Source organism: Alexandromys fortis, unplaced genomic scaffold (genome assembly GCF_014885135.2).
Source record: "Alexandromys fortis isolate MF-2015 unplaced genomic scaffold, M_Fortis_MF-2015_v1.1 scaffold_6, whole genome shotgun sequence".
Taxonomy (NCBI): Eukaryota; Metazoa; Chordata; class Mammalia; order Rodentia; family Cricetidae; genus Alexandromys; species Alexandromys fortis.
In genome coordinates, this window is record NW_026067902.1 from 8,923,281 (window position 1) to 8,939,650 (window position 16,370).

Here is a 16,370-nt window from a genome sequence, read left to right on the forward strand (position 1 = left end):
ACCGCCCCCGTACATCAGGGGCTTCCTCCCGTTCCGGGTAGGCACAAACCACACGCAAACACACCTGTTTTCACAGAGAGATCCTTTATTAGGCCGGGAAGAAAAGTGAAAGTGCCCGAGTCAACAAACGACCTTGCAAGAAAGCGGAGGTCTGTGTTAGAGTTGGTGGTGTATTTTGATGGGGAATGTTAATTTGTGAACCAAAGGCTTCTGATTGCTGGACTCTGGTACTCATCCTTGGGAGTGAATCTGGCATAAGAAAGTGTCCTAGTAAGGGAACAGACCTTGATGGCTTAGCTTTAGGGATGTAATCTAATGGTTTTTTAGCTAGGTGGAGGGAATGGGGGAGGGGGAAGGACAAAGCCAGCCAAAACCACATGCTCCAGTGGGCTAGAGTCCCTTCAAGTACCGTCAACACCAAATTCTGCAGAGAAGAGCAGGCCATGGTCCTGTCCGTCCACAGCACTTGGGAGGTGATGAGTGGCCTGGGCTGGCTTCAGTAGCTGACATTTTCTCAGGACAAAGGCTGCCTACATCCCACTCTCAACTTCCAGGCCCAGTTCTGGGGGAGGAGTCCCAGATAGCACTGTCTTCCTCTCAGGCTTAGGGGACCTACTGCCCATTTGATGCCAGAAGGTATTCTGGAGTCCTGCGGTGAGCTGGAGTCTTGCTTTCCTTGAGGGTGCCAGCCATGAGATCACTGCTGTGCCCTTGAGGGTACTACCGCCACTCTAGCCTGGAGCTGGCCCCTGCAGGGCTGCTCTGAAGGCCAGGAGCCCCGCATTTCCACACACAGCCCGTCCCTCCTGTCTTTGAGAGAAGCCTCACTACATACTCTGGTGGCTTGGGGCTCACAATGTAGACCAGGTTCACAGAGGTCCACCTGCCACTGCCTCCTAAGTTCAGGGATCAAAGGTGTGTGTGTACCACATCTTTTTCAGGGTCATCCTAGCCAACCGGCACCTCAAGACAATTTGAGTCTGGGCCAAGAAAGAATTCCTGGTGTAAGACATTTCCTAGACACCCCCTAACCTGGTTAGCGCTGAAGTCCTCAGATGGCCACGCCCACCCACACTTCTCTAGGGGGGTTTCCTAAGTGTAAGTGCGGAGAACAGAGATATTAGGCCTAAAATGGATGAGCAGTGTGCAGACAGTTTCATTGGCTGCAGCTAGAGGACGAGGGGGCAGGCTCTCTGCTCCCTGTCCCAGTGGCCTGTGGGGATGTGGACTGGTGTACAGTGACAGAAGGATTTCCAGCTGCTGACCCTCCCATGCGCAGGCGGCAAGGACAGGAATAGATAGCATTGTTGGAAAAATGTCGGAAAAGGAGGCTTTTCTGGGTAGATCATGGGAGAGGGATGATACTATGGACTTGGGATGAGCGCAATGAGGTATATACCCCTCATATACTAAGGGGTAAATTATGGGGGAGGTGTCGCTGGGTTGCTGCAGGATGACTCTAGGATTTAATGACCAGGAGCACCATTTCCTCTGGTGTCAAATCCAGTGACATCTTGAAAACAAACAAATAAAAAAAAAAAACAAAAACAGAAAAACCTAAACAGGGTCCTACTTGACGGCCTTATATTTGCAACTTAGCCCAAGCTGGTCTTGAACTTGTGGTAATACTCCTGAATCCATCTCCTTAGTGCTAGGCTTGTGTGCCAACCAAGCCATGGTGCAGTGACATCTTGAAACAGGAGGTGCAGGCTGCTACTCAAACCCCTCTCACAACATCCACTTCCGTGAACATACGTGAAGCTGCTGCTGGATTTTAAGGTCATCAGACAAACGCTTCCCCGCCTCAGATCTTCCTAGGTATGGCGATCTGAAAGGACCCCAAAGGGAGTGGCACTATTAGAAGGTGTGCCTTTGTTGGAGGAAGTGTGCCACTGTGGAGGCGTGCTTTGAGGTCTCATACATGTTCAAGCCACACTCAGTGTCTCAGTCTACTTCCTGTTGCCTGTGCGAGATGTAGACCTCTGGGCTCCCTCTCTAGCATGATGTCTGCCTGCATACTGCCATGTCCTGCCATGATAATAATGGACTGAACCTCTGAACTGTAAGCAAGCCACCACAATTAAATGCTATCCTTTATGAGAGTTGCCATAGTCATAACGTCTCGTCACAGCAATAGATAGAAGGGATCTGAGGTTGAAACAAAAATCACAATCGCACTGGAGATGGCCCTGCAGTGAGGTTAAATATTCCCCGCATCCATATCAGACAGCTCAAATCCCTGTAACTTCATTTCCCAGGGACACAATACTCTCTTCTGGCTTCTGAGGGAAGGAAACTCACATGTATGCGTGCATATAACACATTAAAAAATTAAAATGGTAAACCTGCAAGATGAGCAAAGGCATTTGCTGTCAAGTTTGAGGACGTGAGTTCAATCCCTGGAAGCCACATGGTGGAAGAAAGAACCAACTCCTGCAAATTATTCTCTGATCTCCATAAATGTATTCTATGGCATACACACACACACACACACACACACACACACACACACACACACAATATTCAAAACCTCAAAATGGCTACAAGGTGGTCAAAAGGGAGGCAGAGCCCTTTCCCTGAACTTTTCAACTCTACTAACAGAGATAAGTTACCATATAGACATGTTGGAAACAAATCCACAAGGAACTTTTTTTTGAAATCTTTTTCTTTTCTTAATAGAGGCTGTCTTGAACTTCTGAGCCTCTTTGTTCCACCTCTTGTATGTGTTACCACCATGACCAGCTCATGCAGTGCAGGAAGTTAAATGCAGGACTTTGCACACACTAAGCAGGCACCCTGTCAACTGAGCAGCATCTCCAACTTAACGCTTTGGATTCTAACAACACCTCCTAAGGTCTGAGAAACACCAAGTGCCAGTTTCGTCCCTTGACCTGGACACTGCAGTAAATTTAAAGAACTTATAATCACCCTGTTTTGTGCAGATTGTGCACCAATTCTATTTACATTTTTTCAAAATGTGCTCACTTTTCTCCTCAATGTCACCTGTCTTCAATGGCAGGTGATCTGGGGGGCAGTGGTGACAAAGTGGAGTCAATGAAGTAGGGTCTAGGTGGTAGGGCTCTAGGCAGTGCTGGAGGAAATGCTCACTTCCGTTCCGACCCCTCCCCCGACCCAGCTGTCGCTCATCTGCCAGAGTGTCATGGATGAATTGGTCACTCTCGCTCTTTCCACACGGTTGCGCTATGTGAGACACATTTTCCTTTGGACATACAGGAGTCCCTCGTGCGATTGAAGCCCTGGTTAAAAAAGAAAAGTGAAGGAAAGGCTGAGGGCTAAATCTACGGAAGGGGAGCAAAGAGTTGAGGTCATCCCTACTGGAAGACAGCTATGAGCAAGCAGGTGTGTTTAACATTTGCTCAGCTGCACTATCCAGAACACTCCAGCATGCCCCGCTCAAGACTAGCCTCGGCAAGACAAGAGCAGCCTTCCCTGTTGGTAGACGGGATAGCTGTTACTGACATGATATTTAGTGCTGTATTTACTGTGGGCTTGCTGACCCAACAGCCATTCTCCTCCACTGTTGGACTTGGTCACACTGAGGCTCTAAGGTACTGGAGGCCCTTTAGAGCTCTAGCCCTAGAGACAGAATCGCTCAAGGACTCACACTCACACTGTAGAGCTGCTCTGCGGTCTATCTTAGCTCTCCAAGTATTCTGGGATTCCTCCCATACATCTTTCTCTTCCTCTCAAAAATTTTTTTTTTGGTTGTTTTGATTTTTTGAGACAGGGTTCTTCTCTGCAACAGCCCTAACTTTGGCAGTCCTGGAACTTGCATTGTAGACCAGGCTGGCCTTGAACTCATAGAAATCTATCTGCCTCTGCCTCCCGAGTGCTGGGATTAGAGGTGTGCACTGCGTCATCATGCATGCCCGACTAAAAAAACTTTTTTTAATTTACTCTTTTTTTTTTTTTTTTCCCCTAGACAGAGTCTCACTCTGTAGCTCTGGCTGTCCTGGAACTATGTAGACCAGGCTGCCCCTGAGCCCACCGATATCCACCTGCCTCTGATTCCAAGTGCTGGGTTTAAAGGCACTTTGCCACTATGCCCAGTCTAAATATTTTTTTAGGATTATTTATAAGTGTTTTGCCTACATGTATGTATGTGCATCATTTGCTTGACCAGTGCCCAAGGAAATCAGAAGAATCCCCTGGAACTAGATGGCTCTGAGCCATCATGTGAGTACTGGGAACAGATCCCACGTCCTCTGCAAGAACAACAAGTATTCTTAACCACTGAGCTGTCCCTCTACCCCACATTTTTTCTTTTATATCAATATTATAAATATCTAGTACACAAGTAGGTTTCCTTTTCACAACTCTGTCTGGATTTGAAGGCCCCTGATGGCTTCAACAGAACTTTCATTCCTCTTTCCTTTTATTTTTGTATCCTTGACTGTCCTGGAACTTTACAGAGACCATGCTGGCCTTGAACTCAGAGATCACCACTACCCGGCTCTGACCTTTCCTTTCTACTCACCTAAATTCTCAGCACCCCTTGGGTTAAGTTAAGGTCCCCCCTCCAAGCATCCCAAAAGCATTTACTTCTGAATGTGCCACTGTGGAACATACTAGGGCGCCTGCGGAAGCCTCTGAGGAGTGGAGGGCACGCCCACTCTCCATCTGTGCCCTCTGTGACTGCAGGAACACCTGCTGCGCTGAGAACCTGCTTGTGATGTGGGGGAAAAAATCTGCCACCCTTGCCAGTGCAAGTGAAGGCTAGATTTCCAAAATATCCCCAGGCAGCTACACGCCTGGGTTGTAGTCAGTGAAAGTGTAACTTGTGCTTCTGTTTGTAAAAATGAAGCTGCTTGCTCTCTGAGCTCCTTCCTGTCCCACACTGGTAGCAGTGGCCTACCTCTCATCATGGGGATGACAATTACATCCTCAGAATATTGGCATCAGAAAATGGAGGAACTGGCATGGTGATGCATACTTTTAATTACAGCTTGGGAGGCAGAGGTAGGTGGATCTCTGTGAGGTCAAAGCCAGCCTGGTCTACAGAGCGAGTTTCAGGTCAGTCCAGGCTACACAGTTGAGATCCTGCCTCAAAAAAGCAAAACAAAGAAAGAGAAAACAAAAAGATAGATGTAGTGGCAAGGTCTTACTTCCAAAACAGCCCTGGATAGCCATAGGCCTAGGTCTAGCAGTGTCTATAATCCCAGTCCAGTTCTCCTATCAAAAACAAAAAAATAAAAAAACCCAAAAACCAAACAAACAAAAAAGATGAAAATGGCCCTCAAAGGCTCCTATGTTCAAATACTTGGTCCTCAGTTGTGGAACTGTTTGAAAAGGATTAGCAGGGGTCACTGGGGCTGGGCTTTGAGGTTTCAAAAACCCATGCCATTCCTAGTATATCTCTCTCTGCCTCGTGCTGGTAGATGTGGGCGCTCAGATACTGCTTCCACTATTTCCGCCTGCCTACTGCGTGCTCCACCACGAGTCGGTCATGGACTCTCCCCTGGAACTGTGAGGCCCACATTGAATACTTTCGTCTATAAGTTGCCTTGGTCATGGGGCCTTGCCACAGCAAGGAGGGTGACTAATCTGCCCTGCTCAACAGCAAGCTGAGAGGAGACCCAACTCCTGAACAATAGTAATTACATCTCCAGAAAACAACTGAAGACATATTCTGGAGAGAAACTCTAGAGAGGCCACACTGGCCTCTCTGCCCCTGGTGTTTCCCTTAGAGAAACTCAGTGAGAACCTAATCCATCCTGGGGAGCAAAGCTGGTTGATGGTTGGGATGACTGCACTTGACAGAACAGTGGGCCAAGGGACTGAAAGACAGGGTTGCTCTAGCCCAGGAGAGCCCCAGTCTAATAAGGCTGCCCTGCCCAAGACAAAGGGACCAGCATTTCCTCAGGGAATCAAAAGTTTTTATTACCTGATGATCCCTAGTGTGGTGCCAGAGATACTGCTCTGGTCTCACTATGCCCCATGCTGCGATATGTGGGAGACAAGGGTGGACTGAGGGGACGGATATTTACAGTACAGGGAGGGAGAGGTCTGCGTGGGGACAGTGAGACGACCATTTCCTCAAGAGCTCTGAGAACTTTGTGCTTTGTTTCAGTTGGCACCGAGCTACCTGGAATGAGTTTTATGTTTGTCTTCTTTAGGAAAAGATGTTTAAAGCAAAAGAATAATCCAGCCCAATTTCCAGGCTGAGGATTTCATGATATCAATCCAAATATCACACTATTTAATTCCCCAATAAAACACTGGAAAAAAGACTATCAGTGCTAACACATTTACATACAAAATCTCCACCTAATAGGTAATAGAAGCCTATGTGCCATTTCTAAAACAGTTATAAGATATATACAATTTGGGTATATTAACAAAACAGAATATTACAAAATATTAAAGGCAATTCTCCTGTCTGTGGGCCGTGTCACCTGTTACTTGAAGTTGGCATAGTCTGAGAAGGCATCGATGTACTCTTGCACCACCTTGTAGCAGAATTCATACTGTTCCTGAAGAACAAGCAGAGACAGGGAGGAAAACTCATCACCAAAGGGACTGCTGAAGCCCAGTTCCTAATGGACCCCTGCCTGCTTTTTAATTTGGAAATCTCACTATGTATCCTTGGCTGGCTTGGAACTCCTTGTATACACCAGGCTGGCCCAGAACTCACAGAGATCTACTTGTTTCTGCTCCTGAGTGCTGGGAATAAAGGTGTGCACCATCACCATGGCCTAACAGACCCAGTTTTTGAAATGGAAAACTGAGAGAAAAATGTTTGTGGACCACAGTGGATTTATAGACAGCTGAGCAGACGTGTGAGGACAGTTCTAGGTCCTTCAGTCAGATGGAAGCATGTGAGGCCGAACATGCAGCATCTCAGGTGGCCCTCAGCTGGCTCAGGCTGTCAGGCTGAGATGAATCCTAACTCTGAAAGCTTCCTCTCCTCTCAGATCTCCTAAAACTCCTGTTTCCCCTCAAACCTTTCTAGCCCCACAAGATTCAGAAAAACCTTTGCGGATATACAGACTGTCAAGAGTCAGACCTCTGAACAGGAGGGGCCAAGTGAACAGGCAGGCACTCCTGCCCGCTCCTTCCCACCAGACCCCAAAGCAGAGTACAAAGCCTGGGGGTTACTCAGGCATTCCTTTATGCATGTGCACGTGGGTATTCGGGTGTGGTTGTGCACCCATAGGCCTGAGCATCAAGTAGGGCATTTTCCTCAATTGCTCTCACCTATCCCCTTGAGAAAGGTCTGAACTAGAAGAAGATGCCTGTTTCAGCTTGGCTGGCTGGCCAGTGAGCTTTTGGAATCCGCCTGTGTCTGTTCTCAGTGCTGGGGTTACAGATACAGAGAGCCATGCCCAGCCTTTTAGGTGGGTGTTAGGGATTTGAACTCAGGTTTCCATGCATGGGGAACAAGTGCTGTTACCCACTGATCCTCTATTCTTCTGGGTAGCAGGCTGTGCTCCCACTCTGACCCTGCTTCCCAAGGCACTTCTTGTCTTCTGACTATGGGGCTTGCTTTGAAGGCTCGCTCCTGACAGGGAATAGCTGTGGTTAGTGTAGTCACAGAAAGACATGCAGCGTACCAGTGTCTGGACCATGTGTGGCCTCTGTAGCCGCAGGCTCTTGACAGTTTGGAAGACATCCAAAATTCCTTCAGCTTTCACACGCTCCAGGACTGTGCTCAAGGCACAAAAGGTCCCTGTCCGTCCTGCCCCGGCGCTGAAACAGAGCAGACACACTTACCACACCTGCTGTCTGTAGCTGTCTATCCTGAGGGGAAGGGTAGTGAGGAGCAGATGCAGGCTGAGGCTGGTTCTGGGAAGATGAGTCATCCATGGAGCTGCCAGGGGAAGGTGTCAGTGGAACAAGAGACCCAAGTTCACCTCTGCCCCCTCAGCCTGGAGTTTTATGGGAGCAAAGCTCTGGAGAGGTGACTGATGGATCCTGCTGCCATTCCTGTGTGCACTAAGGGTGTGCTTGTGGGACTTGTGGTGACAACTTTCACTACCCTGCCACCCTGACCGCTTGCTGACTAGGCTGTCTTCACCGACTGCCGAGTCAGATTTTCTGCACTTGTATTTGTCGATTCCTTCCCATTCTTTCTAAGGGATTCAAACTTCCATCTTGACATAATCCACTTTGTCCAACATTACTGGCTGATTCTCTTACCACACAGCTCTATGACATGGGCTGTGAACTCAGCAGTCCTAGACAATAAGATATGCAATAAGCAAAAAGAAGGGGAAACAGAGCTCCAGGCAGGATGTTCAAGGAAGGCTCTCTGAAAGCAACACCACACTGACAGTGACACACTCTGGCTAGCTGAGAACAAGCCTTGGAGGAGGAGGGTGCTGAAACGATGTACCTCTATCTGGTGCAGAAGGGGAGGGAGAACGGTAGGGATGGATTAGAGCCCAGGAGAATGCTGGCCAGGCTGACTAGCAAGGAGACCTCACATCATACTGGGCCCCTGTTGGGAGTTTAGGCAGGAGTAGTCTCATTGTACTGATTCTTTTTGTAAAATCCTGTATTTATTTGTGTATGAGGTAAATGTGAGTGAACGGGCTGCAGGGTATGAGGGCACACATAACACGGAGGTTAGAAGTTGGTTTTTGCCTTTCATCTTGTTGGGGCTGATTCTGTCTTGTTTCTACCACTGACAGTCAACACCAGGCTACCTGGCCTGAGAGCTTAGTATCCTGTCTCACTGTTGGAGATGCAGGGATGCTGCAGCTGGCTTTACGTGGGTTCTCAGGCCTACACGGCAAGTGCTTTCACCAGCAGACCATCCGGACAGCTTGAGCAGTGACCGAGATTTGGCAATGGACATCATGAGCAAAGGAGCGCAGATGCTACTGAAAAGCACTGTCTGCTGAACTGGGAGTCGGAGCCTGGGCCACAGATGTGGTAGAAACAGTACAGAGAAGGAATCGCTCACGAGGATGAAAACCACAAGAGAAGCTATTAAAGCATGTCATAGAGATGAGAGGCTTGTGTCCAGTGTGAAAGCCAATGTCTCCAGTCATCTTGAGACCACATATGTAATCCAGATGAGGAGAGCTGCAATGGAGTATCAGAACGACACACACACACACACACTGTTCATAGTATAACTGGTATGGGAAGAGAAGAACTTGGAAGTTAGTACTGATATTCTTTTTTTTAAGCTGTTTTGCTATATATTCAAGGATAACCTTGAACTTCTAAACCTCTAGTCTCTACCTCCTGAGTGCTGGGATCACAGGTCATGTGCCAACATGCTTGGTTTATGTGGTGCAAAAAGCTACATCCTCAGCCCTAGAGTAGGGGCAAATCTTTTGAGAGGTCTCACTACATAGCTCTAGTCAGCCTGGAACTCACTAGGTAGACCAGGCTGGTCCTCAACTTACAGAAAGATCTGTCTAGTTCTGCTTCCTGAGTGCTGGGATTAACTGTGTGCACCATGCCTGATGAGACTTCACCTTTAAGGGCATACCTCAGGATAAACTTTTTTCCTCCTGAGGGTGCTAGGGATTTCTCAGGGCCTTGAGCATGCTGGCCATATACCACAGCCCATCATTATTTTCCCCCTAAAACTCCATCTGACATACGAGTCACTTGCTGCCCCAAATAACCCTTCTTATCATTGTTCTCTTGTTGGTTATGTCAAGGTTACTACTGATTTGGACTCAAACCTGGGAGGCATCCTTGACCTTGCCTCTGTTCTCAGTTTCACTGATTTTTTTTTCCCCTAAAGATTTATTATTTATGTATAGTGTTCTGCTTGCATGTATGCCTGAAGGCCAGTAGAGGGCACCAGATCTCATTACAGATGGCTGTGCCTCATCATGTGGTTGTTGGGAATTGAACTCGGGACCTCTGAAAGAGCAGCCAGTGTTCTTAACCTCTGAACCATCTCTCCAGTGTTGGCCTCTCTTGCTGCTCCCCTGAATGCATCACTGCCCCATGCTTTTCTCAAGATCTGAATATCAGCACTTCCTCAGCACATGCTGCACACAATTCAGACTCCAAAGTCCACGCTGATTACCCAGTTGCCTGGATCATCAAATGCCACGGTGCTCACCAGCACTGTCTCTCTGTCTCTCCTCATGGTCTGACCAAACTCACCGTCAGACCCCACCACCCACCTCCCCAGCTTTCTGAGGGTAGGGGTCAGTAGTACCTGCAGTGCACGGTGATGGGATGGTTCCCGGACTGCTGCTGCTGCTTCTGCACGGCTGCGATGATGTTGATCATGCCCTTCCCGTCACTGGGGATGCCCACCTCAGGCCAGCCATGGAAGTGGAACTGTCGGATCTGTCGACTCTTGTTCTCCTTTGGAAGAAGGGAGGTCAGGGAAACAGTGGAAGCCTTGCTTTTCCCACAGGAGCAGCTCCACCCAGTACACATCCCATCTTACTCGGGTGTTGGTGACTAGGAGGTCTCGGACAGTGTAGCTCTCACATTCCTCCTCCTTCTTCAGCTCAACTGTGATGTCTCCATAGGATACCAGGCCATCAGATGGCCAGTACTGGGCACACTTCTCCTGCAGGAACAAATGGACAGCTATGTGAGGGCAGGGGCCAGAATGACCTTTTCTTCTGTCATTTATTTTTAGATTTATTTATGTATGATTGTTTTGTTTGCATGTATGCATGTATGTGCACAATCTGTGTGCCGGGGTTTTACTGTGTAGCTCTGGCTGGCCTGGAACTCATTAAGCACATCAGGTTGGCCTTGAAACTCACAGAAATCTATCCTTCTGTCTCCCAAGTGAATAAAGGTGTGTACTACCATGCTGGGCCCTCAGTGTCCTCTTAGCCCTTTAATGTGTAATAGTTAGAGGAACACCTGAAGGTTGTTAGCTTGAGCATTTCTTTTTTTTTATATTTATTTATTCATTATGGATACAATAGTCTGTTTGTGTATATGTCTGCAGGCCAGAAGAGGGCACCAGAACTCATTACAGATGGTTGTGAGCCACCATGTGGTTGCTGGGAATTGAACTCAGGACCTTTGGAAGAGCAGGCAATGCTCTTAACCTCTGAGCCATCTCTCCAGCCCCTAGCTTGAGCATTTCTATCTTTGTTAGCAGGCAGAACAAGCCAGTACCATCAGACATTATAAGAGAATTAGCTATCAAGGGCTAGGTATGGTAGCTCATGCATTCAGGAGGCAGAGGCAAAGAGGACTGTGAATTCAAGGCTGGCTTGGGGTACACAGTAAGATCTGTCTCAAAAAACCCAAACAACCAACCATCCAACCAATAAATAGGTACTCAAGACTATACCTAGCAGCTTTTAGGTCATAAAATCAGTTACTTACAGGGGTAGAGGGCAGAAGATAAGAGGCCCTGTCAAGGTAAGGTAAGGAGGGGGATGGAAACAGCAAAAATGAAGCCTCTTCCAGCTGGCTAATGGGAGTAATGGGTTAAAGTGGTTTCATTTGGTTCTGACTGACCTGGGGGGCAGATTCACGCTATAGGATCAGCTTCAAGATGACAAAAGCTATTACAGGGAAGTGGGTAAGGTGCACTCATTGAAATAAATCTGGTAGCTTGATGGGAGTAGGATTTAATGAATGTTAAGAAGAGGCATTATTATAGGGTGAGACTGATGTAAGGGGATTATCTTCACTTAGGCATTCCTCACGTGGTGAAAGTAAAAGGATTCTTCATTCATTTAGCTCTCCATGTGGGCTCAACAACAACAATAAAAAATCAGAGATCAGCACGAAAGAAACAAAGTTAAATGCTCCTAGAGAAAGAGGGTCTATTAGAGGCGGCCTCTTGGTTGTGGGAGGGTGATGGTGACAGTTGTTACAGCAGCTGCATTTTAGTGGCTGCTGGGAGTTGACAGAAGGCAAAGGGGAGCTTCAGATCAGGGATCTACTGGGGTGACTCTGCTCTGATTCAAGGGGCAAGGACCTTTCTTAGGGGGTAAAACATGAGCCTAAGGAATCTAGGGAGCTGGGCAGTGGTGGTGCACGCCTTTAATCCCAGCATTTGGGAGGCAGAGGTAGGAGGATCTCTGTGAGTTCAAGGCCAGCCTGGTCTACAAAGCAAGTTCCAGGACAGGCTCCAAAGCTACACAGAGAAACCCTGTCTCAAAAAAAACCAACAAAGCAGAACAACAAGAATCTAGGAGGCCCAGGCTAAAGACACCTAGGGATCTTGCTGGGATGGAGATATGAAAACAAAGCTGGTGACTAGGCCAACAGAGGACACAAAGAAGACGCGGAGAGCAGAAGAGTGAAGTAAGCCTGGGACAGGCCAGGAATGGCGCACATTCCCAGAATTCCTGCTTTTTCTTCTCACCCACACCCTCCCCAGACAAGGGCTCACTATTATTGAGTGTATTTGAAGCCCTGGGTTTATTCCCTAATAGAAAAAAAAAAAAAAAAAAAAAAAAAACTAGTCATGGTGGTGTACACTTGTAACCCCAGAACTCCAGAGGTAGGGCAGGAAAATCAAAAATTCAAGGTTATCCTTGGCTTTACAGTGGCCGTGAGGCTTGCTGTGAGGTAATGCTCTTGTACTCTGTAAAGATTTGTCACTTTACTGGTTTAATAAAATGCTGATTGGTCAGTAGCCAGGTAGGAAGTATAGGCGGGATGCCTAGATTAGGAGAATTCTGGGAAGAAGAAAGGCAGAGACACCTGCCAGACGTAGAGAAAGCAATATGAGAATGCCTTACTGAGAAAAGGTATCAAACCACGTGGCTAAACATAGATAAGAATTATGGGTTAATTTGAGTTGTAAGAACTATTTAGTAAAAAACCTGAGCAATAGGCCAAACTGTCTAATTAATATAAACCTCCGTGTGTTTATTTGGGACTGGGCAGAGCAGAGACTTCTGTCTATAGAGCTCATCCTGAGACACATGAGATCTGGCCTATAAACAAACCAGTGAGGTGAGGAGGGAGAACCCAAGTTTGGGAACTATTTGTCACCACTCCACACTCCTAAATTGTACACACATGGGTATTTTTCGTAAGATCTCTACAAACTCAAGCAGGACTTTAAGATAAGGAGTGACATGTGTACATTTATAATTTTCAAAAAGGCAATGCTTGGCTGCCAAATGAAGAACTAAGGTTTGGGCAGGACACAGACAGAGTGATGTCAGGCTACCTGAGGTGAGGCCCTATGCTGGCAGGATGCACAGGAGGCATCACTATTGTCCCACATGCCTGTACCTCACCATGTCAGGAAAGGGGGCATGCTCAGCAGCTATCAGGACACACCAGCAGACTCAACGTGGAAGGGTGGGAGGACGGCAGCTCTAGACTTGTGACAAGAGCAAACAGGGGAATAGTGCACTTATTTAAGATGGTATGGGAGTTTGGTCTCATACATGCTCAATCCACGCCCAGTGTCTCAGACCACTTCCTGTTGCCTGCTCAAGATGTACAACTCTCAGCTTCCTCTCCAGAATCTGCCTGCATGCCACCATGATAATGGACTAAACATCTGAAAATGTAAGCCACCCCAACTAAATGTTTTTCTCCTTTATACGAGCTGTCATGGTCACAGCATCTCTTCACAGGATGGGTTCAGAGTTGGTGAGTGATGATTCTCTTATATCTGCCTCCCACGTGCTGGGATTAAGTGTGTGCTGCCTTGCCAGGGTAAAGAGTTCTGCTTATAAAAGAGTACTTATTCATATACTGTATTCCACATGGGTGCATGGGGTGCACATGGAGGCAGAGAACAACTTGTAGAAGTCAGTTCTCTCCTTTCACCATGTGGGGCTTGGGGACAGAACTCAGGTAGTTAGGCTTAGTGGCAAGCACCTTTATCCACTGAGCCATCTTACTAACCCCAGAGGGCTTTTATAAGAGATATAAAAATTAGATTTGTCAAAAACACTTTCTAAAAAAAAATATTAACAGTGTTTTTGTGCATATATAAGTGTGCACAGGAGGAGGCCAGAAGAAGGGCATCATGTGTCCTTTTACTTCTTATTCTTTTGAGGCAAGGCCTCTCCCTGAACCCAGGCTTTCTCAGTGGGGATGGAAACCAGAAAGCCCCAGCAATCCTGACTCCCCACTGGAGGCAGGGTTACAGAACTGTGCAGAATTCCTGGTTTATTGCATGGGTGCTGGGATCCAAAGCTGGTCTTCTCGATTGTGCAGCAAGTAGCTCCAACATTTCAAAGGCTCTTTACTTTGGTATACAGTCCTAACTCTTTACTGTAGCTTAGACATAACTGCTACCAGGTCACACTAGCTTCTCTAGGCTCACTCTAATGATTCTGATCCCTGCTAAGAGATACACAGAAAATCACCTATTTACTACAGTGCACAACCTTGATGCAAAGAGGCTTCAAAACATAAGCACTATGGGAACTCAGCCTGAAATAAGGGATGCCCTGTAGAGGCTGTATGATCAGGAATAGAGTGGGGAGCAATTTCCTACACTGAGGTCTCTGTATAGTTGGAACATCAGACAATACTACTTTTAAACTGGTTTTATGTCTTTTTCCTTTAAAAAGACACAACCTTAAGTATGTGCTCTAAAGCTGCTGGCCCTGTGCTGGGGCCATTCTCTATTCTTGTCCTTAGTCCTGAGGAAATCCCTTGATATATTTTTTTAGTTTTAATTGTTTTTGAGACAGGGTCTCATTATGCAGCCCTGGCTGGCTTAGAACTTGCTCAATCTCATAAAGATTCTCCTGCCTCTGCCTCCACAGTACTGGGATTAAAAGTGTGCACACCACCATATCTGGCTCAAATTATTTTATTTATTTATTTATTTATTTATTTATTTATTTATTTATTTATTTATTTTTTTGAGACAGGGTTTCTCTGTGGCTTTTGGAGCCTGTCCTGGAACTAGCTCTGTAGACCAGGCTGGTCTCGAACTTACAGAGATCCGCCTTTTTATTTTTATTACTTTTATTACTTTATATTTCTTAAATTTCATGAGCCTATGTTAAAGACATTCAGAGATGTCTACTTCAAAGCCCTGGCCTGGCTATACTTCTTTTCCACCGGCTTTGCACTACCTGGAGGTCGGATGGAGAGGGTGTGTGTAAAGGCTAGTCTGAGAGGCTGGAGAGGGTAGAAAAGTGAAATGGTGGGAAATGTCTGGAAACAACTGGAAGTTCAGGCTTCTCTGCTTCTCCAGTCCTGGGAGAAGCTGAGAACTGCTTAGATACCACCGGCCTACTGATATGCCAGGACATGGTTAAAGAAAGACCCAGGTATACCTTATAGTTGCCCCCAACCTTTTTGTTTCTCATAGCCCAGGGGTCTTCTTGAGCTCACCTGGCCTCTCTCTTCCAGTTCTGTGAGCATTACGATGGAGCAGGACTTCCATTCCCAGATCATTCGCCAGAAGTCCTCAATTGTGTGGAGAAGAGGGCCCTGGCTGGCAATGTAGGAGTCTTTCTGCCGGTAGCCCTGAATGTCAGGTTAATTACAGAGGTTGGTCAAGGAGGGGTGAGTGTAAAAGACAAGTGACAGGGACTGCCTAGAGGCACAGGGATTCCAGAACGAGCTCTCTGACCCAGGATCATACCAGGGGAAGGGAAGCAGGGGGACGGAGTTAGGAGGAAGACAGTGGAAACAGGAAAGATTAGATCAGTCTTAGATTTGTGGACACAGCTATGTTATAAGGTTCTTGTCTAGAAATATGTAGGACGTCTCCTTTACATGCTGTTCTTTGTGGATGGACAGACCTAGTACAGGTGGGCAGGTGGGAGTGAGTTCAGTAGCTGTTGATCAACTTAAAGATGTTTTTCTCAAGCAGGTATGTGGGGAGGTACTAGAAGCCCCAAGGGACAGATTCAGGGGACATACCCATCACTTACATCGATGAAGGATGCGTTCACATAGTCTGTGTTCTCTTCACCGCGTTTGACTGGAATGATTACTCTGTTAAATTCATCTGCAAGGAGGACAGTGAATGGCTTGCTTGCATCTTACCAACGTTCACTCCCTGACCAACCTCACAAGGCAGTGGGGCACAGATATCAATGTTTCTTTGGCTTTTATGCTTTTTATTTCCTAAAACCACTTCGAGGAACAAGAGGCAGTGCTGTGACTCTTGGCTTCAGGTCAATCACTGCACTCAGAGCTGGAGTAGTGCAGGAAACGGGGCTGGAGCAGTAAGACTCAGGTGGGGAGGGGTGCTTACACGGAATGATCTGTAAAACCCGGTTCTTCTTCATGTTGGCTGGAAGGTTTCCAGTGCGCATCTTGTCATTCTGGATTTTGATTGAAGTTAACTTCTGAATGAAGTAAGAAGTGAGACACTATTATTCCCAGCAAATGAATCCGAGAAGACTCTTGCTACTCACTGGGACTATTCTGCCAGGTCCCCTGACTGCATTTCCTCTTCCCTGTACTGCTCTATCTCCCTATCTACATGTAATTCTCCCATCTTTAAGTTTTGT

General features: G+C 47.0%; 1 protein-coding gene across 7 annotated transcripts in view; it reads right to left on the bottom strand.

Moving 5' to 3' along the window:
* Positions 1-1,809: 1,809 nt before the first annotated feature.
* Positions 1,810-16,370, bottom strand: part of Ptpra (protein tyrosine phosphatase receptor type A) — a 96,397-nt gene continuing 81,836 nt past the window's right edge. For 4 of the 7 annotated variants that reach the window (XM_050133758.1, XM_050133735.1, XM_050133753.1 and 1 more), the window contains 7 exons: positions 16,112-16,205; positions 15,786-15,862; positions 15,241-15,375; positions 10,391-10,516; positions 10,154-10,305; positions 7,575-7,710; positions 6,200-6,494 (listed from right to left, as the gene is read on the bottom strand). In XM_050133758.1, coding sequence (XP_049989715.1) covers positions 6,420-6,494; positions 7,575-7,710; positions 10,154-10,305; positions 10,391-10,516; positions 15,241-15,375; positions 15,786-15,862; positions 16,112-16,205 — 795 coding nt within the window. In that variant the 3' untranslated portion in view covers positions 6,200-6,419. Of the gene's footprint in view, positions 1,829-1,860; positions 3,258-6,199; positions 6,495-7,574; positions 7,832-10,153; positions 10,306-10,390; positions 10,517-15,240; positions 15,376-15,785; positions 15,863-16,111; positions 16,206-16,370 lie in introns of those variants that run through there. The other 3 variants (XM_050133745.1, XM_050133741.1, XR_007590301.1) reach the window with 3 other exon arrangements.